This window comes from Geotrypetes seraphini, chromosome 16, assembly GCF_902459505.1.
Source record: "Geotrypetes seraphini chromosome 16, aGeoSer1.1, whole genome shotgun sequence".
Lineage (NCBI taxonomy): Eukaryota > Metazoa > Chordata > Amphibia > Gymnophiona > Dermophiidae > Geotrypetes > Geotrypetes seraphini.
This window is the reverse complement of record NC_047099.1, coordinates 20,868,112-20,888,975: the sequence shown is the minus strand read 5'-3', so window position 1 is coordinate 20,888,975 and position 20,864 is coordinate 20,868,112. Positions and strand designations below refer to the sequence as shown.

The 20,864-nt window shown below is 40.7% G+C and overlaps 1 protein-coding gene across 1 annotated transcript; it reads left to right on the top strand.

Moving 5' to 3' along the window:
* Positions 1-459: 459 nt before the first annotated feature.
* TAF6 (TATA-box binding protein associated factor 6) lies at positions 460-20,407 on the top strand. Its single transcript, XM_033923910.1, has 15 exons — positions 460-596; positions 1,383-1,549; positions 4,837-4,923; positions 5,099-5,252; positions 5,919-5,975; positions 6,189-6,278; positions 8,961-9,103; positions 9,592-9,669; positions 10,833-10,934; positions 11,105-11,287; positions 11,441-11,515; positions 11,714-11,839; positions 12,160-12,333; positions 13,238-13,441; positions 19,624-20,407. The coding sequence occupies exons 2-15, from the start codon at positions 1,394-1,396 to the stop codon at positions 19,996-19,998; spliced, it is 2,004 nt and encodes a 667-aa protein (XP_033779801.1). The 5' UTR covers positions 460-596; positions 1,383-1,393; the 3' UTR covers positions 19,999-20,407.
* The last annotated feature ends 457 nt before the right edge of the window (positions 20,408-20,864 follow it).

Here is a 20,864-nt window from a genome sequence, read left to right as displayed (position 1 = left end):
ACCCCGTAGTCTTGAAAATCCTGGAAGAGCAGTGGGAAGTTTTCTCTCCAGAAAAAAAAAAAAAAGAAAGAAAGAGAGCCACGGTGTGGAGGAAGAAGAAGAGAGGCATGTTCCCGTCATAATATATCAGGAGAACAGAGGGGCGTCTTATACTCAGCATTTATACAGAAGGACGTTACAGTGTGGCCAGACACAGCTTAAAAAAAAAAATAGCTGGAAAAGAGGACAAAATATTTTATGCTTGTAATATAGTGCTAGAGAGGAGGACCAAGAGCATCCACAATCAAATACACAGAAAGAGAGAAGGAGGTTTCACACCACCACCTCCCCCTCGATCTTGCAAGAGGGGGGGGGGAAAGAAGCATTCTGCTGCTTTATCCATAATACCCATTGAAAGGAGGCATCTTCTGCAGAGAATGGGCAAGAGTCCCTAGAGAAGTGCATCTTGGCTTAAAGAGAGTGGGAGTGTGTAGTGATTAGAACAGATGTGTATAGAGGGGGCCAAAGAGAAGGAAAGAGACTGGCACAAAGATCCTGGAGGATGGCAGGGAGACACAGAGCCTGACCTTCCCCAGGCCGAGGAGAGCCAGCCCAGGGTGAGTGATGCCGAAGCCTCTGTATCTGGTCTGCAAGTGTTCTGAAATCACCCAGTGGGCACATAAAGGAGGGCTACTGTTTCATGTCTCTCCCTACCCTTCATCCCCAATACAGTGTGAGGGAACCTGCTGCCCCTTCTCTAGTGATGTCCTGCTGAAAGCTGTAGTCAACGGTGTAACTAGTGAGATCTTGTGTGACTGATGGGTTTATTTAAAGTTTTATTTAAAAAACAAACAAACCAATTTTCCATGCAAATGTGTGGTAAAACTAGTCAACAAAATATATATTTTTTCAAACTCATATTTTTTCAAACTCATTTTAATGTCATTCTTGGGCTCTAAACTTTTAGTTACTCCTTCATTCATAACTGTACCTTCTACATCTCATAAAAGTATATTTAGCTTGGTATAGTTTCCTCAATTTTCCTTTGGTTCATTTATCTTGGAATTGTGCCTTGCCCTCCTGTCCCTTAAAATTATGGACTTAAGATAATATACATAGAGGGATTTCTCTTGAGGGTTACAATGCTGGTGGTTATATACATTGTTTTGTTGGTATGATTTTTCTATCCTGATCAACAGTTAACTTGAAGGTTTTTCTTGTTAAAATTACTTAAAATATAAAAAAAATCCAGAGCCAGAAAAGAGAGGCTGCACACATCTATGTATTGTCAGGCCTACTGTATGCAGGAGGAGGTGAGAAAGAGAACTGGAGCTGCTCCTCAGAGCATTGTTTTTGTTGGTGGGGAAACTGATGAAACACTCTGTTTTCTTCCCTGGCTATAGGGTCATCGACAATGGCTGAGGAGAAGAAGCTGAAACTGACTAACACGCTCCTCCCCACAGAATCTATGAAAGTCATTGCTGAGTCTATGGGTATTTCCCAGATGCCTGAGGAGACCTGCCAATTGATGACAGAGGAAGTCAGCTACAGGATCAAGGAAATTACACAGGTGAGGTGGTAATTGGTAGTGAGGTATGCAGTGGAATTCACAAATCTATAGAAACCTGACAGGAGTCATGCTGTGAATGTTTTCTGCTATGGCTCTAAAGTCTTTTTGGATGGGTTTGCATGTTCTGTATGTACCAGCATACAAGTTACATAAAACATTTCTGTATCTGCTTTGGGAAGAAAGGTGCAGATTTCTCCTGATAGTTTTGATGTTGTTTGCTCTAGTCATTTACAAAAACACTCTCTTTGGTTTTTCTTTTTCTATTGACGTATTTATTTAATACTCTATTATTTTCATTTATATTTATCTTCTGCTAGAAATCATTTTTGAACCATGGATCATACATATTTTCATTTGCTAGGTTATGACTCTAATGGGGGTATATAAACCTCAAGCGCTCGCAGCAGTCTGGTTTTAAGAACTTGTCTTTATCAGAACTGCCTGTTGCAAGCTATCATAGGTTCTTTTTTTACCCTATACTCGAATCTTATTCTTATTTTTTGATATTTGATATTCTTTGGTATATAGAGTATTAGTCATTCAGTCATAATCATTTTCTTGGTGTTAATACTTAAATAACATTTAGCCACTTATAACTGAGTTCCAGAAGCTTTCTAACATTACTGTGTACTTAGCTTATTTATGCACCCATTTAAAATAGGTGCCATAGGTTCCCAGTTGAAGTGATTCACGTTCACCAGTAACCAGCTCTACGGAGCGTCTCCATTTCACTCACAGCTGAACTTCATCAGGAGATCAAACAAACAAATGTTGTTTGAATCCACCGTTCTAGCATGAGAAAAAAAACTTTGGGCTCCTTTTTATAAAGCCGCACTAGCGGTTTTATCGCACACTATCTGGAAATCTGCCGCCTGCTCAAAAGGAGGTGGTAGCGGCTAGCGCGTGCGGCAGTTTAGCGCACGCTATTCCGCGCGTTAAGGCCCTAGCGCGGCTTTGTAAAAGGAGCCCTTTGTGTTACCAAGAAAGAATTTCTCATTAAAGAAGGAGCTTGGGCGGTGACTTCAGGCCTCCTTGTTTTACCTCGTTTTACTTTTAGCATTTAACTATATCTCCATTTTACTAGCGTTAATATTAATTCATCAAATTTATCTTAATTCTAAAAACTACAATGTTATTATGCTTTACACTCCATGTGATATTGATAATAATGTTGGAGCACGACATTGATACGTCGGGCACGACGTCAGCACGCATGCACTTTAAACAGTTCAAACATAACCTAGTTGAAAAAAGATCATCATTATAGGTGAAGGTTGGTTAACTAAGGGTGGCAGACAGCAGTTTGCTGAAAAACATTAAAAGTTAAATGTTAAGTAAGTATAAATCAGGGAGTTTTCGATTGTGTCATAAATCAAGGTAGAATGTCGTTTTTAAATATAAGATCACTAGATTTTTAACCAGAAGTTTACTGCAGTGTAAAGCATAGTAGCATCGTAGTTTTTGGATTAAGATAAATTTGGTTAAATTTGATGAATTAATATTAACGCTTGTAAAATGAGGATATAGTTAAATGCTAAAAGTAAAACGAGGTAAAACAAGGAGGCCTGAAGTCACCGCCCAAGTTCCTTCTTTAATGAGAAATTCTTTCTTGGTAACACCGTATTATTTACTTGGAGGAATGATATAACTTTGTCAAATCCATTCATTCTTAATAACATCACACTAAACTTAGTTCCTTCAGTTAAGATTCTTGGTGTACTAATTGATGAAAAACTCACTTACCATGATCATATCTCTCTTACTGTTAAAAACTGTTTTTTTAAATTACGCCTTATTAGATCAATATCCAAATTTCTGGCCCCTAAATCTATCACAATACTAATTCACTCATTAGTAATATCGAAACTCGATTACTGCAATTCTCTCTTTCTTAACATATCATTGAAAGAAAAAAGGAGATTACAATTGATTCAAAATATTGCAATAAAGTTAATATACAATGCAAAGAAATATGATCATGTTTCTCCCCTGTTAATAGATTCTCATTGGCTACCCATTAGTCATAGAATCACATTTAAAATAATGCTACTCATCTTTAAAACTTTAGCCTGTGGTGAACCCCAATTCATATCCAGATTCTTGATACCTTATAATACACAACGCTCTCTTCGTTCCTCCAACCAGAATCTTCTTTCATTACCTTCCCTGAAAATCATTGGTACAAGAAGGGCCGACATTTTTTCCGTGACAGGTCCCCTATGGTGGAATGCTCTTCCCCAATACATTCGTCAAGAAAAAGATATTTTAATATTTAAAAAACTTTTAAAATCTTATTTATTTAGAGATGCTTTTAATGTTTAAAATTATAGTATGTTTATAATGGCTGAGGTTTTTTACTCCCCTTTACCTATTGTTATTTCCTTTATTCTACCCCAAACAAAAATTGTAACTTTTATCTTTTCTTTCCCAACAGTATGTTTGTTCAAGTTAAATGTTGTTAAGGTTTTTTGTTAAATTGTGAATCCCTTTTTACTTTATTATATTTTTGTTATGTACATCGCTTAGTGATTATAATAGGCGATTAATCAAATTTTGTTAATAAACTTGATAAAACTTGAACACAAAGTTTTTTTTCTCATGCTAGAACGGTGGATTCAAACAACATTTGTTTGTTTGATCTCCTGTGAGTGAAACGGAGACACTCCGTAGAGCTGGTTACCACCTTTGAAATCTGAATTACTGTGAACGTGAATCACTTCAACTGGGACCCTATGGCACCTATTTTAAACGGGTGCATAAATAAACTAAGTACACAGTAATGTTAGAAAGCTTCTGGAACTCAGTTATAAATGGCTAAATATTATTTAAATGTTATTTAAGTATTAACACCAAGAAAATGATTATGACTGAATGACTAATACTCTATATACCAAAGAATATCAAATATCAAAAAATAATAAGATTTGAGTATAGGGTAAAAAAAGAACCTATGATAGCTTGCAACAGACAGTTCTGATAAAGACAAGTTCTTAAAACCAGACTGCTGCGAGCGCCCGAGGTTTATATACCCCCATTAGAGTCATAACCTAGCAAATGAAAATATGGATGATCCATGGTTCAAAAATGATTTCCAGCAGAAGATAAATATAAATTATAAATGAAAATAATAGAGTATTAAATAAATACATCAATAGAAAAAGAAAAACCAAAGAGAACATTTTTCTAACTCATCAATTTTTATATATTAGGGAAGTTTGTCATTAGACTAGTTCTAACATAGGTATAGTGCTAGTCATTTATAAAGCCATCTGACCTGTCTCCTATAGGAGGCTCTGAAGTTTATGCATGTGGGAAAGCGACAGAAGTTGACTGTGAATGATATCGATTCTGCCTTGAAACTGAAAAATGTAGAGGTAAGAAACTTTTCCCTCACTTTCTCCAGGTTCCTCATTGTTAAATTTTACTTTTAGTGTCGGTCTCTACAGGAGTTATTTCCTCTGAAGTTTGATTGGTGTATGCTTCCTTTCTCTTTACCTGGGTTCCATGCCCTGGAGTTGATGTCCTGTGCCTCTTTCTCTCTCCTTGTAGCCTCTCTATGGGTTCCATACTCAAGAGTTCATTCCCTTTCGCTATGCTAGCGGTGGAGGGCGAGAGCTGTATTTCTATGATGAGAAGGAAGTGGATCTCAGTGATATCATTAACACCCCTCTGCCACGTGTACCTCTGGATGTGTGCCTGAAAGGTAACGAGGAGACAGGAAGAGAGAAAAACCAGGTTGTAAGCACTGATGTTTTAGGATGGGTTTTTGTTTTTGTTTTTGCAAGAGTGTACTCATGTTAGATATAACAGAGAGAGAAGTGTGAAGGCCACAGGAATATGGTTTTGTAGTCTTTATGGACCTGACTTTAACAGCATTTTTATCTTATCTGAAATATTCTGATCTTTTAAAAAGCATTTCAAGTTACTACTTTTGTACACTTATATCCATAATACAGTATATATGGATGTTTTAAAAATGATCTAGAGAAATTGCTTTCTGGATCGACTTCCACTTCTAAGATGCTCCACTTACTTTTCAGTGTTTATTTTAGTTCAAAGCTCTTTATGATAATTGAATGTTGTTGATGTTTTTGATATTACTTATAATTGTTTATTTTCTATATTGGTGTTTACTATTGTTGGTTTGCTCTTACTGTAACTTGTTTTTGGCATGTTTGTGGTAGGATATGTAAAAAATGTTAAAATAAATTGTTGTTATTGGAAGGGGTATACTGCAATTTATGTATTAATGTATTGATTAGATTGAAAGGGGTATTAACCCAAAGCAGTTTATAGTGCTGGTTGCTGATCTGAATAGTGAAGACGGTGCATGCTACAGTCTTGACACATTGTATCTATTTTCTTGCAGCCCATTGGCTGAGCATTGAAGGAGTCCAACCTGCAATTCCTGAAAATCCACCTCCTGGTATTGCATTTCTGCTTTCTCTTCTCATCCTAATTCTTCTGTGATTTGTAAAATATCATGAGATTTCTTTTTGTGTTTCTCTTGCATGTGTCTGCTGTGTGGGCTTGTACGGCATTTTGTCTCTGGGTTTGTAGATTTATCATATGACATACCGTACATTGTTTCAGGGCTTACAAACAGGCTTATGACTTTCTCTCTGTTTGTGCTTGTCAGCATCCAAAGAGCAGCAGAAGATGGAAGCCACTGAACCGCTCAAGGCTGTGAAACCTGGACAAGAGGACAACGGACCGCTGAAGGGCAAAGGTCAGGTTATATCTGCCTTAGATGGGAAAGGTCAGTTTGCTAGGAACTGTGCAGTCTGGGATGCCAGAGCTCATCTCCCTGCATTACCTGTAAACTCTATATCAGTATCCTTCAACCTTTTTATACTTATGGACCAGCGGAAATAAAATAATTATTTTGTGGACCGGCACCGGTCCACAGACAGGCGGTTGAAGAATACTGGGCTAAGTCATGGGCCAGCCCCACTCAATCTCCGCCCCGCCCCATAATAGTACTAATTGTAACACTATTTTTTCCATTCATTTTTCATATATACACACACAATATAATCTTATATTAACCACACATAATGGTTAACCACAGAATTAAACTACACAAAGCACACTGTATGCTTTTCAACATTAATTCTCACCAGAACACAGATATCCCCTTTGCAAATACGGGCCCCAAAACTAAAAGTACTAATATATACAAGCAAACCTTAAGATGCAAGATTCTGCATGCAGTACAACCCCAGAGAAAAAGAAACAAATGTATTTATTTCTGAACAGTGCAAACTACAGACAGCAGATGTAAATTCTCAAAATTGACACAATTCAGTCACTAAGAACATAAGAATTGCCACTGCTGGGTCAGACCCAGAGGTCCATCGTGCCCAGCAGTCCGCTCACACGGTGGCTCTCTGGTCAAAGACCAGCGTTCTAACTGAGACTAGCCCTACCTGCATATGTTCCGATTCAGCAGGAACTTGTCTAACTTTGTCTTGAATCCCTGGAGAGTGTTTTCTCCTATGACAGATTCCGGAAGAGCATTCCAGTTTTGTACCACTCTCTGGGTGAAGAAGAACTTCCTTACGTTTGTATGGAATCTCTCCCCTTTCAATTTTAGAGAGTGCCCTCTTGTTCTCCCTACCTTGGTTGTCTCCCTCCTTCCATGTTTCTTTTTTTTACTAGATTTCTCTTTCTCTAATTAAAGACAAATAGTACATGACCAGCTATACTTCTCCCTCCCTATAACTGTTTACAGGGAAAAGGAGGCAATTATAACAAAAGCTCTATCAGACACACTGAATCAGACAATTTTGTCTAACTCAGTTAATGCTTTGTTTTGTGGATGAACATTATGTAATAATGCAATTAAAAATTAAATTAATAATTATGATTTATCCGCCATGTAAAAAATCAGCAGGTTAGAAAATAGGGAAGTGAAAAGCTAGCCTAGGATACTATTTAAGCAGTGAGGCCTCAAAGAGCAGGGTTTTTTTTCATTATACACATGCTGGGTATGCTCCATGCTGTGCCTTACCTTCTGGCCTGCTTCCGCTTGGCCGTTTTATGCCGCCCCTGGTGTTATCTTCAGGCTGGCTCCCCTCTTCCTTACTGTCGCAGTGCACAAAGCCATGGGCAGCGGCTCCTCGCATGTACCGCGCCTCATCTGGAAGCCTTGCGAGTCGGAGAGAAGACTTCCGGTTCAGGCACAAGACACGCTGCCTGCAGCTTTGTGCACTGTGGCAGCAAGGAAGAGGGGAGCCAGCCCGAAGATAACACCACATCGATCGCACTGCGGACTGGCAGTTGAAGAACATTCTCGGGCCCAATGCACGTGCCAGCCCTGGTCCACGGACCGGTGGTTGAAGAACACTGCTCTATACTATGTATATTGGTAGATCCCTAGTATGTATTGAATTAGGATAAAACTTGTATCAAAAAAAACTTTGTACTGTACTATGGCAAATTGTAATCTCTTAACTCAGAAGATGGTGGACACCTGGGATGCGCTTCCAGAGGAGGTGGTAGAGCAGAGTACGACTTTGGGTTTCAAAAAGGGACTGGATGAGTTCTGAAGGAAAAGGGGATCCAGGGATACAATTAGAGGGTTACTATACAGTACAAAATGCTTTAGAGTAATAGATCACTACAGGTCATTGACCTGGGGGGCCGCTGCGGGAGCGGACTGCTGGGCATGATGGACCTATGATCTTACTCGTCAGAGGCAATGCTTATGTGCTTATATGTTAACCTGTAACAGGTTCTGAGCTCTTTGGGGAGAATGAGACAGAAAACAAATTAAATAAAGAGCTGATACGAAAGAGAGGCAGAAACCATTTCTTTCCTCTGAGAAAGTATTACAAGATGAGCTATAATGCTCTTCTGGGACATTAGTTTAGTACAGGCTCAGAGGGTCATCAGGCAAGGACATTTGAGTCACTGCTAATGCTGGATTCCAAGTGAAGAGTTTTTCTTTTTTTGAAATTCTTTACTCATTTTCAATATTTTCAATAAGTGCAATACAAATTAAATACATTTTATATTTAAGACATCACTTAATACTCTTTCAAGAAACAAATCAATCTATATCCCTCCCCCCACCCTATCCCATAAGTATTATAAATTTTTAATTTAATAATCAAATCTTCAAAAAGCTCATTATGATATACAGTACATTTCATATCCATAAGAGATAATAAGCACTAATAAATAAACCAATACATTAATTTTACAAGAATTCAGAGAATCATTTAAAAATAAATCCACTCTCCCTCCCCCTGGATGTGCACATAATATATCAATAAAAATCAAATCTACAATAGATCAACAAAAGACGTCAGAATAGGGAAGCTGTTTCTTTTACAGTATATGGCCGGAGCTATCATGGCTGTGATTGGCCTGGATTTTAGCTCACAGCCCCATGCTTATTTTTCAGGGAAGGAGAAGAAGGTGCCAGTGCTGGAGGCAGGGCCTCTGCGGCTGAAGCCACGTAGTATCCATGAGTTGTCGGTAGAGCAGCAGTTATATTACAAGGAAATAACTGAGGCCTGTGTGGGATCCTGTGAAGCAAAGCGTGCGGTGAGTAAGAGCCTCCCCATCCCATCTGTGATTTTTATTTGCTGTCCCTCCTGCTTAATATTATTAAACTGGCTTACAAATTAAATAATTTAACAACGAAAAACTAAAATCATACCTAATTGATGGGTACTTTCCTGCTTTTGTCTGGGTTGAGAAGGCTTGATTTTATGTTTTCATTTATTAAGGATTCTATGCAGTCTAAATTGGTGCTTCCCAAGTTGGTCCTGGAGTAAACCCTTGCCAGTCAGGTTTTCAGGATATCCACAATGAATATGCGTGAAAGAGATTTGCATACAGTGGAGGCAGTACTTGTAAATCAATCTCATTCATATTCACTGTGGATATCTTGAAAACCTGACTGGCAAGGGGGGGGGGTACTTCTGGACTGACTTGGGAGAAACACTAGTCTAATTTGCACTAAGGAGGTGGTGTATAATTCACATTTTAAAAAAGAAATTTACTGAAAGTGTCTCCTCTCTGGTTCACAGGAGGCTCTCCAGAGCATCGCTACTGATCCTGGGCTGTACCAGATGCTGCCTAGATTCAGCACCTTCATATCTGAGGGGGTAAGTGCCTGTGTCCATTATCACTGTAAGAAGCTTTGTTGCAAAAGGATGGGATCAGATGACTTGCATGTTTTGCTACTGTGGTTCTGTACTAGTTTTTTGTTTAATATTCTTTATTCATTTTGAAAACTTACAGCAAGCGTACAAGAATATATCATTAGTAACAACAATAACACTTGTAATTCTCATATAATTCTACAAACATAAAAATTATATCCCGTCCCACCCACCTTCTTTCAAATATTATAATCAATTATATCATAAATATAATATAAACACATAATATAGTGAAATTTCCAGAAAAACTCCCTCCCACCCCCCAATGTGTACATATATTCATCCAAGGAAAATGATGTTTACTCATTACAATATCGTTCCAATGGCCCCCAGATCTTTATAAAATTATTATAGTTCCCTTTCTGTATTGCAATTGCTCTTTCCATCTTAAAAATATGGCATACCGAATTCCACCAAAATGTATAATTAAGATTAGTATAATTTTTCCAGTTATTGGTGATATGCTGAATAGCAACCCCAGTCAAGATTAATAATAGTTTGTTATTATGTGCTGATATTTGACTTTTTTTCCTCATAGCCATGCCAAACAGAATAGTATCATAGGATAATGCAACATGGTTTTCTAATAGACAATTTACTTGAGTCCAAATTGAATTCCAAAATAATCTTATACAGGGACAATGGTAAATTAAATGATCGTGTCCCCGCTTCCAGATTACAATGCCAGCATTTATTAGACTTAGAGCTATCTAACTTTTGTAAATGAACAGGAGTCCAAAACGCTCTTTGCAACAAAAAGAACCAAGTTTGCCTCATAGATGCTGATACTGTACATCTCATTCTCCAAGACCAAATTCGTGGCCATTGAGATGCAGAAATTTGCTGCTTAATCTCAATGCTCGAAATGTCTCTAAGGTTCTGTACTAGTTTGCTTTTACTATAACTCGCCTTGGGCACTCTTGAGATGGGGCATGTGAAAAAATGTTTTAAAAGGCATTACCGAGAAGTATATCTACTGCATTTGGATTTATTTGGGAGGGATATTACCAAGATGTATTCATTCTTGGTGAGATTGGCAGGGGTATTAAGACTTTAAGAATATGTTTATATACCACCAGAGTTTTGACCCATGCTTCTTTCAACAGGTGCGCGTGAATGTCGTGCAGAATAACTTGGCACTGCTAATTTATCTGATGCGGATGGTAAAAGCTCTGATGGATAATCCCACCCTTTATCTGGAGAAATACGTACGTTTTCTGGTCTCTCTTGGGGTTGCAGGTGTGTGTTAGGCTGTGAGAAAGGGGTCTCTGTTTGTCTTGGAGTTGGAGGAGGCTTTTGACTTGATGTGGAAAATGAGGGCAGCTCTCTGTTGGATAAAGGAGTCTCATTCATCACTTGTCCCCCTCATCTCTCATAGCTGCACGAGCTGATTCCCGCAGTGATGACCTGCATTGTTAGCCGGCAGCTGTGCCTGCGTCCAGATGTGGATAATCACTGGGCCTTGAGAGACTTTGCAGCCCGGCTCATTGCTCAGATCTGCAAGAACTTTAGTACCACTACCAATAATATACAGTCCCGCATCACCAAGACCTTCTCCAAGGTGAGAATCGGCACCCTAACGCACTAACACTCATGTTAATATCAACATCTGGTCTCTCCAGTCTATTGTGTCCTTTGTCCGGTATAAGCACCCATTGGTGAGTATGTTATGCTAAGACTGATAGCACACTATCTTCTCTTTCTTGTCCTACAGTGCTGGGTGGATGATAAAACTCCATGGACAACTCGCTACGGATCCATCGCAGGACTTGCAGAGCTTGGACCTGATGTGCGTTCTGATGACTGGGCCATTCTTGTTTCTCATGTCTGTTTCCATAGTAATGGGATGTGGGGGTGTTTTTCCCACCCTGTTCTCTATCACTTAGAGATAGTTGTTATCAGCCTTCTGCTGGTTAGGGATGGTAAAAACGGTAGATAACTCTCACTTCTGATTACCCTCCTTTTCTGTATCTCTCCCTCTCTCCAGGTGATTAAGACTCTGATTGTGCCAAGGCTGCAGGCGGAAGGAGAGCGGATTCGCAGTGTTCTTGACGGTCCCATTGTCAGTAACATTGATAAAATAGGAGCTGACCATGTACAGAGTTTGCTGCTTGTAAGTGAAAGATTTCATCACGGGCTCTTCCTACTTTATACTGCCTTTCTCTGTGTGCTCTTGAATGTGTTTCTGTGCGTATCTGTGTGTCTGACACACTTACTTTGCAAGAGATTTGTTTTGCCTTCTTGTGCCATTTGTGTGCACTCTTGCTGCTTCCGTTCACATAAGTGTTCAGCTGTATTTTCAGTGTGTGTCCTCTGTTCTCTTCTATCCATTCTTTTGTATCTGTAGTCTGAACCTCCCTGTGACCCCCTGCGCTTTAAGCTAGCAATTTTGCCTTGGACATTCTTAAAATCTCCTCTTTATTTCTACCCCAGAAGCACTGTGCTCCAGTTTTGGCCAAAATCAGGTCTCCCCCAGATAACCAAGATGCATTTAGAGCAGACTATGGGTACCTGGGACCATTGCTCTGCACCAATGCAGTGAAAGCACGAGCACAAGCAGCTATGCAAGCCCAACAAGTGAACCGCACCACGCTCACAATCACCCAGGTATATATAGAGAGTTTCTATGGTGCAATGCTTTTGTCCTATACCTTAATACTGTTCTGAATAAATAAATGTTTTTCTGCTGAAATGTGAATAGGTAATGAGAAAAGAAAGGAATTTGGTATGAGGGAGAAAGGTTATTAAAATTTTTGTTAATGAAGTTGATTTTAAAATGTGATTGTACTTTTCTACACAGACCTATACTCTGAAAAATGCTTTCTATTAGTCTGTGGCTGGAAAAGGCATTCTAAAAATGTTAAAATTATGATATATTATTATGACATAAAATGATAAGATTTTACAGTAAGTTTCTTATAGATTATAAATATCAAAATCATAACTTCTGTGCAAAATTTGCTTTCTACAACAGATCCATCACCAGCCCATGCCAAAATCCTATGTGTATAATAAGCAAAGTCCAATGAGTAATCCATCTACGCAACTGCACTCATTGGACTTTGCTTACGAGACTTTCTATTTATGGGATTTTATGGCTGATGGATCGTTGCCATAGGAAGCAAATTCTGCACAGAGGTTATGATTTTTGCCCCTCTTTGATCTTTGGAGTTTATAAATGGTGTAACATAAAGATTTCTTATTTTTCTTCTCACTCTTTGTGATGACTGTCACTTTGATACATAGGATGGCATGGTGGGGGGTGAAATCTGTGATTGGTGATGAAAATTATGTGGATTTTTATGGGGGGTGGGGGGGCAGAGAACCTGATAGTGACTCACGAAGGTGAAAGAGTTAGATATTTTAATCCACAAATTTAATTCCACTCTCCACCTAACAGCTCCTGTCGTAAGCTTTTCAAACTAGGAATGCTGAATTATTATCTAAGGGCTGCATTTAGTGATGGTGTTTTACAAATCTGTAATTTGTAACTTTTTTTTTTCTTTTGCAGCCACGTCCTACCCTCACATTGTCTCAGGCTGCCCCGTCACAAAGCATCTCCCGCCCCCCAAGTATAATCAAGGTCCCAAGTACCCTCACACTGCCTGTTCAGACGCTGGTATCTGCGCGTCCCTCCACACCGACCCAGCCATCCCCACCACCCACAAAGTTCATTGTCATGTCTTCTACTTCTGCCACTAACAGCTCTCAGCAGGTATGGTGAAGCTCAGGGTGGCACTTGGAAGAGTCTGTATAGGAGATAAGGATAGTGTATTGGGGAAGGCTAGTCTCAGTTAGGGCGCTGGTCTTTGACCAGAGGGCCACCGTGTGAGCGGACTGCTGGGCACGATGGACCACTGATCTGACCCAGCAGCGGCAATTCTTATGTTCTTATGCTATGTTTTATACATTGTGCATTTGCTGCCTTTCTTGGCCAAAGGAATAATCAAAAGTGGGGAAAGCCTTTGTATTTAATTAATTGAAATCTAAGGTAATTTGTTAGAAGTTCCTATGTTCAAAAAGTAAATGAAGAAGGGCATAACATAACATTGTGCTTATTAACCGCGTAGCCGTAAGTTCAACGCGGTTTACAAAAGATTATAAACAGTAAACATAACCTAAGAAATGGGAATGTTAATTAGCCAAATCCTTAGAAAAGAGATAAGTTTTCAGCTATGTTCTAAAATGCTTATAAGAATAAGCTGTAAGCGACAATGATCAAAATTTTTTGTCGTGAGAAGCTACCTGAAATGCTAAAGTGTGATTAAGACATTCGTTACTTTTGCATCCCTGTACAGAGGGAAAATTAAACAAAGCATGAGTTTTCCTGCTATGTTTGAAGCTATAGAAAGTCTATTAGCCAAATAGAGAGGAGTTGTGCCATATAAAGCCTTATATCAAAAGCAACCCAGCTTAAACAATACCCGGGCCTCCATTGGTAACCAACGCAGCTCACAATAAAACATTTCCTAAAGGGTGTTAAGCCCTTAATGCTTGGTTATAGAAATGATAAGTAGTAGTAGTCATAGAAAAGCACATTAATAGGCTATTCTATAGCAGTGTATCGAAAACTGTGCTGTGGTGAGCTTCCGGGTGTGCTGCAAGAAGGCGAGGTGTCGACTGACTACCTACAGGATGTGCCTCTCGCAGCGAGAGGCACGTCCTATAGGCAGTCAGCCAGCGCCGGCACCTCTCCTCTCTGCACACCCCCATGGGTGTACCAATTTCAGGGTTAGCAAGCTCAGGGCCCCATCTGGAAGGCCTCTACGCATGCGCGGATGTTGATACAATGGCATCGCAACATAACGCTTTCACCAAATATAGTGCAACAAATGGAGACTTCGCCAAAATCCAGCAATCGCAAACCAAACCAACTCGGCCCGCACAAGTTAATTTAAATGCAAGAAAGGAGGAAAGAGCCTCAGAAAAAGTAGCACAAGCCAGCCGCCACCGTGGCTCAAGGCCTGCCTCAACAAAACCTCATGGCCATAAAAAAACCCCTCCTTTTTGCCAAATTCAAAATGACTCTGTGCAATGCAAAGGACAAAAAGCAGATAACCGTACAAAAACTACTTATTTTATGCAGAGGATCAGCGCACCAATGATGGCCATTGTTTCACAATTCTATTCTGCCTCAGGGCCTAGCCGCCAGCCGATCCTCTTCGGGGAGCTCAAAACAAATGTCGGGGGGGGGGGGGGGGGGGGTAGAAATTTTTTAAATAAATAAATAAACTGGAGAAAGCCCTCGGAGTCAAAATCTGGAATGATCTCGCAGAGACTACTAGAACGGAAGCCAACTACACCCTATTCCGAAAGAAACTGGAAACTTTGCTCTTCGACAGCTAACTCTTCTAGAACCATCTTAAGCACCTGACCTTTACTTAGTTCGGCTTAGTTTTATGTTTCCAGTCCCACTTCCGTTCCTTCCTCCATCCTATCCTCTTCCTTTCCTCTCCTCAAGTCGCCTAGAGCCTGTTTAGGTGTGCGCGACACACAAATATTAGATTAGAAATATGCCATGTTCAATGTGGGCTTAGCAGGTACAAAAGTCCCTTTGTTAAGCCCGGATTGTACTGCTGTTTAGTAAATCGTAGGGCCCCTTTTACAAAGCTGTGGTAGTGATTTGCCAGGAGACGATCGCACCGGGTGCACTTTTTAAAACCCGTCAAGGGACGGGACATGGACACGAAACCCGGCCGGGAACGAACGAGGTCCCGCGGCCGCGGCTACCGGGAGCCCCCGGAGCCGACGGAAGAAATAAAAGTTGTTGTTTTTTTTTACGAAACTCGATAAACAATCAAAGAAAAAAGCAAAATAAGCACAGTGACCAAGAGAAAAACACTCAGCCGCAGTGTCAGAAGGCTAAACACGAAGAGCACAATTTCCACAGGGCTTCTAGCTCCGCGGAAAAGACTGAACTGAGGACCACGAGGTGGGGATGCGCCCTCTAGAGGGCAAGAAGGCATGCACATGCGTGGTGCAGTGTAGCAAACTTGAAACTTCAATCAAGTTTGCTTGAAAAGCTGTCCGCGCTGGGGCTCCGTAGATGACGTCACCCACATGTGAGAATATATGCCTGCTGTCCCTGGATAACACCTGTTACGGTAAGTAACTGTGCTTTCGGCGCATTTGCCATGGAAGAATCACTACCGCAGCTTTGTAAAAGGAGCCCATAGTGTGGTTAGTCCTTTAAGGTTTGAAGACAGGTTTTGTTTCTTGAGATTTAATTTTTATTTCTGTTTTAGTGGCTTTTTAATTCTGAAATTTGTTTTTTTTATAACTTTCTTTAAAATCTTTATTCATTTTTAATCTTTCAACAAGTGTACATTTAAAACCATACAAATTCTTAAACACATCACTTGTAGAACCCTCAAGAAAAGCAACAATTGTATATATACAAACCCAACACCCACCCTCCTCCCCAATATTATTATCAGTAACCACAATAGCAAAAGAACCCTTCCCCCTCCCTATCATTCATAGGTGTATATTTTATTAGAGTAAATGGTGTCTAATCATCACAAAAAGATATCATTGGCCCCCATATTTTAGCCTTTTGGAATTCCATCTGGGATCAAGTAAATTGTTTACTGGAAAATCATGTAGCACTATCTTATGATACAATATTATTTGGAACAGCTATGAGGAAAAAGAGTCAGATATCATCATTTAATAATAAACTTTTATTAATTATGACCGGAGTCGCTATTCAACATATCACCAACAATTGGAAAGATTGCAGTAAACTTAATTTCACCTTTTGGTAGAACTCATTATGCCATATATTCAGAATGGAAAGATCAATAGCAGTACAAAATGGAAATTATAAGACATTTTTTATAACTTTCTATTTTGTATATGCTTTCTGATTTCAGCCTTATTTTTATTTTAATTATTTCTTTATTAATTTTCAAATTTAAATATCAAGTATTACACTTGTACAGAAAGCAATGACAGTACAGATAATTTGATTAAACAAACCGATATTCAGTAAAGAAAATAGCATTTAACTATTTATGCTCAAATCCTCATTGGGAGCCAAGATTTTCAGAAATAGTGAAAAGAAAAAATAAAATACAAAATTGTATGTTAACGGATGCTAAAAACTATAGCGCTGGAAACAAGGTTCCATGCTCAAATCAAAATCTATAGGGCTCAAGATTTTTCTCCCTCCAGACGAGATAGTGCCCAAAAAGTTATCAATTGATTTGGTTCGAAAAAAACATATTTAACAGTACGGTGACCCAGTACATTTACATAGATAGAAAGTAGCTCCCAAGGATATAACCCCAGGTTTCAAAAGAAGACATTCACAGCGGCGCTTTTCCGTCTCTCGTGAGAAATCAGGAAACATCTGTATTTTATGACCAAGAAAAACTTTTGGCCTGTTTTTAAAGAAAAGTTTTAACAACCATACTTTATCTTTTGGAAGAGCTACAGTTACAATCAATGTGGCAGGCAATGCTGCCTCTTTATCAGATATCTCTAATAATTGTGAGACATTCATTGGCTCTTGATCTAAGGACCTTTTTTTGTTGTTGATTTTGATTTTTATCAGGTAAATAATAAACACATGAAAATGGAGGTAATGTTTCTTCTGTAATCTCTAAGATTTCCAGTAGCGGTATATAAGAATTAAATTAAAATTAAATTAAATATCTTTTCAGCATTTCCCTAGGAATTACCATCGCTAACCTAGGGAAATTAATCAACCTTAAATTATTACTACAAGAACTATTCTCAAGCATTTCATTTTTTCTTCACAGGTTGATAATGTCCTTTACTAAAGTCTCTTGCAATTGTTTAGTAAAAGGGAGGGGGGACCGCCCCAGGTACCGTCTTGGTGGAGGCACCAGCTCCTTTTCTCTTCTCCGCTAAAGAGCTCTCAGCTATGGTGGCCCAGGGGTGGGTGCTGCAGCCCTTTCAGGTGGTAGCTTCCTTTCCTTGTGGTCCCCATGCAGCTGCCCTCCTGCTTCAGCCGATGCCTCTGCCGTCCACCAGCGCTTCCCGGCTTCTGATTCAAGCCAGCTGCCATCCTGCAGAAGCATACGCAGGATCTCTCGACTCCCGAGTCAAGCCGGCCGCCACTCCGACAACACGCACACCACGTACAAGCATGCATGATGCCCTGCATTCTTGTATGTGGTGCACGTGTTGTTGGGGCAGTGGCCAGCTTGACTCAGGAGTTGAGAGGTCCTGCGCATGCTTCTGCAGGATGGCGGCCGGCTTGAATCAGAAGCCGGGAGGCGCTGGTGGACGGCAGAGGCATCGGCCGAAGCGGATGGGCAGCCGCACGGGGACTCCGAGGGAAGGAAGCTGAAAGAGTTGCAGCACCCACAGGCAGGTACCCACCCCTGGGCCACATAGCAAACTTTGGTTGTAGAATGAATCTTCTGAGTTTGCATTATGGCCTATGGGGGAACTTTGCTTTGATATACGAGTGCTTTGGCTTACGAGCATGCTTCTGGAACGAATTATGCTTGTAAACCAAGGTACCACTGTAGTCATATCCTGTTCAATTTTCGGAGTAGTTGATTTAGAGACAGTCATATCTATTTTCAAGCCTTATTTTTTTTTTAAATCAGGAAAACCATCTCAAATTGACCTTGTTCAGAGAATTGGTATATAAACATTTATAAAAAAAATGTACAACAATTATAAACTGTATTTTTAAGCAAATTAAAAATATATGAAACATAAAAACACAGTTAATATACCCCCTTTTTACAAAACCATGCAAGAGGGTTTTAGTGCTGGCCGGCATGCTGAACTCTCTGCGCTGCTCCGAGCTCTATGACCAGCAGAGCAGAACATTTAATGCACCGGCTGGTGCTAAAAACCTCTTGCGCGGTTTTGTAAAAGGGGGGAGGAATAATCGGTTGCAACATTTTTTAAAATTATATTGCAAAGATTAAAAATACAATAAATATGTCATGTAGGTCTTAAAACACTTCTAGAAGCCTAACTCAGCCCTGCCCTTCCTTTTACAAAGCTGCGATAAAAGGTTTCTACTGCGGGCCAACGAGATAAATTCTCCTATGCTCATAGGAATTCTTTGAGCGTCAGAGCATTTATCTCACGGTCCGTGGTAGAAATCTATACCACTGCTTTGTAAAAGCCAGCGTATATCGGGAAGGATTTTAGGATGATATGTACTGAATGTGCAGCTATTTTGAAGGACTGGTGGAAAGGGGAGGGTTAGGGGTAAGTTGAATGATGATTTTTAGGGAACTGATGTATTACAAAGTCATGGTACATCGAGGGCAAGTTTTCTCTTTGTAATACCCTTTTCTGTTGAAAATAAAATAAATATTTTTTAAAAATATGACTATGCAGCTGTCATCCTGTACTTGTGACACAGAACTTGTGTTTGCTCTGCTTTTCATTGGTGAGATTAAGCCACATCGTGCTGGGACCTAGGCCGTGGCATTTCAAGGGTGGGAGGTGCCCAGGGTGGTGATACCCCCCACCCTCTTCTCCCATTGTCCTTCCCTGACCGCCTCTGCCATACCTGCATGCTCCTTCCCTTCCCCCGTACCTCTTTAACTTCCCTGGCACGAGCAGCATCTCCAACTTGCTGCCCGCATTGGCCTCGACTCTCCCTCTGACATCACTTCCTGGTCACAGGACAAGGAAATGATGTCAAATGGAGATCTGAGGCAGTATGGGGTGGTGGGGGAAGGAGTGAAGGCACATGCTTGGCTGGGAAGGGGTGAGGAGCTGGGGGGGGGGCGGAGAGGAGAAAAGGAGCTGGTGCCTCCACCAAGTCGGTACCTGGGGCGGTCCCCCCTCCCTTTTTCTACGCCACTGGACCTAGGTATGAAGCACAATGTCATAGTGTGCGCTAGTAATGAGAAAGTCCCTGCTCTTCACCACTATTTGTTTCTCCTTCTGCAGGTGATTACCCTGAATACAACCCCTGCAGCAACCACCTCCACCTCTCCTGTCACCACTACCGTTCCCAGCATCCAACCCATCGTCAAACTGGTCTCCACAGCTCAGACAGTTACCAGCAGCACAGCAACAGGCAGCGTGCAGAAGTATATTGTCGTGTCATTGCCATCCGCAAGTGAGGGCAAGACGCAGTCGACCCAGGGAGCCCTTCAGCAGCTTTCACCCTCAGCCAGTACTGGCTTGGCTATCTCAGGGTTGCCTTCGGTAAAGCAGGAACGCCCGGACAGTCCCCAGCCCTTTTTGTCTGCTGTTGGTGGGATGTTCAGCAAAACCAATGGATCTCAAGGGGTGCCGGAATCTCCCCAGCCTTCACAATGACTGCAGGATATGGGGCATGACCCAGTGACACTGAACCAGTTATTAGTAGGGAGAAATGGCATCTGCTAATCCTTTGCAGAGACTACAGGATGCTGGCATGCAAAGACAATAAAACCAGTGGGCCTTAGGGTGCCAGTTTCCCCCGTTTTTGCAGCATGTTCCAGAGGCATTAAAACTAGTGCATTTCATACGGTACTGGAGTCTCTCTAGCCTCAGCAGGGACCACAGGATGTGCTACAGAAATGTTTCATCAGGGCATAAGCTCGGGCTTGGCCGCCTAGACTTCTTTATAACCTGTCTGTGTGAGATGTATGAGTTGAGAGGAGGAAAGAGGAGTTTCTCCCCTGAGCCTTGTAATGCAAGTTCATTCCTTGAACTTTTTTTTAAAATAAAAGCAGTGTGCTGTCTCTGCTGCAGTCTGATCTTTAGTTCCCTGGGAAGCACTGTGATTGCCCCTCGTAGGCCTTTGAACTCTGCTAGCCCAGTAGGGCACACACCTCTGAGAAATATAACATTTAAAATGACTAATCAATAGGTAGTTTCAGTTCTCTCGTTTCCAGTTCCTGCATTACACTGACCATATCACTTCCTCTGCTGCCTGTATACACTTAAGCTTTTGCCTCCTGTGCCGTCTCCATTGCTTTCTATTTAGTGACCATGTTATATCCTCTTCTGTGAGCTATGCAGTGGTCACTGTGTGTATCCTGAGCACACAGCTGAGACTTGGAGTGCCTTCCTTGACTCCTTGTCACAAGGAAGAGATATTTTCAGAGCCTGTTGCTAAACCTGTTCTGTTTGAGGAGAAGTGCAGAGGTTAAGGCAGTGGGCCGAGAACCAGGGAAGCCGGAGTTCAACCCTTTTTCTCC

Excerpts from the sequence above, each read along its gene's own strand:
- TAF6 (XM_033923910.1), top strand. The coding sequence starts at position 1,394 with ATGGCTGAGGAGAAGAAGCTGAAACTGACTAACACGCTCCTCCCCACA. Across the intron at positions 6,279-8,960 it reads CGGACCGCTGAAGGGCAAAG|GGAAGGAGAAGAAGGTGCCA; the intron begins GTCAGGTTATAT and ends CTTATTTTTCAG. Across the intron at positions 11,516-11,713 it reads TTGCAGAGCTTGGACCTGAT|GTGATTAAGACTCTGATTGT; the intron begins GTGCGTTCTGAT and ends CCCTCTCTCCAG.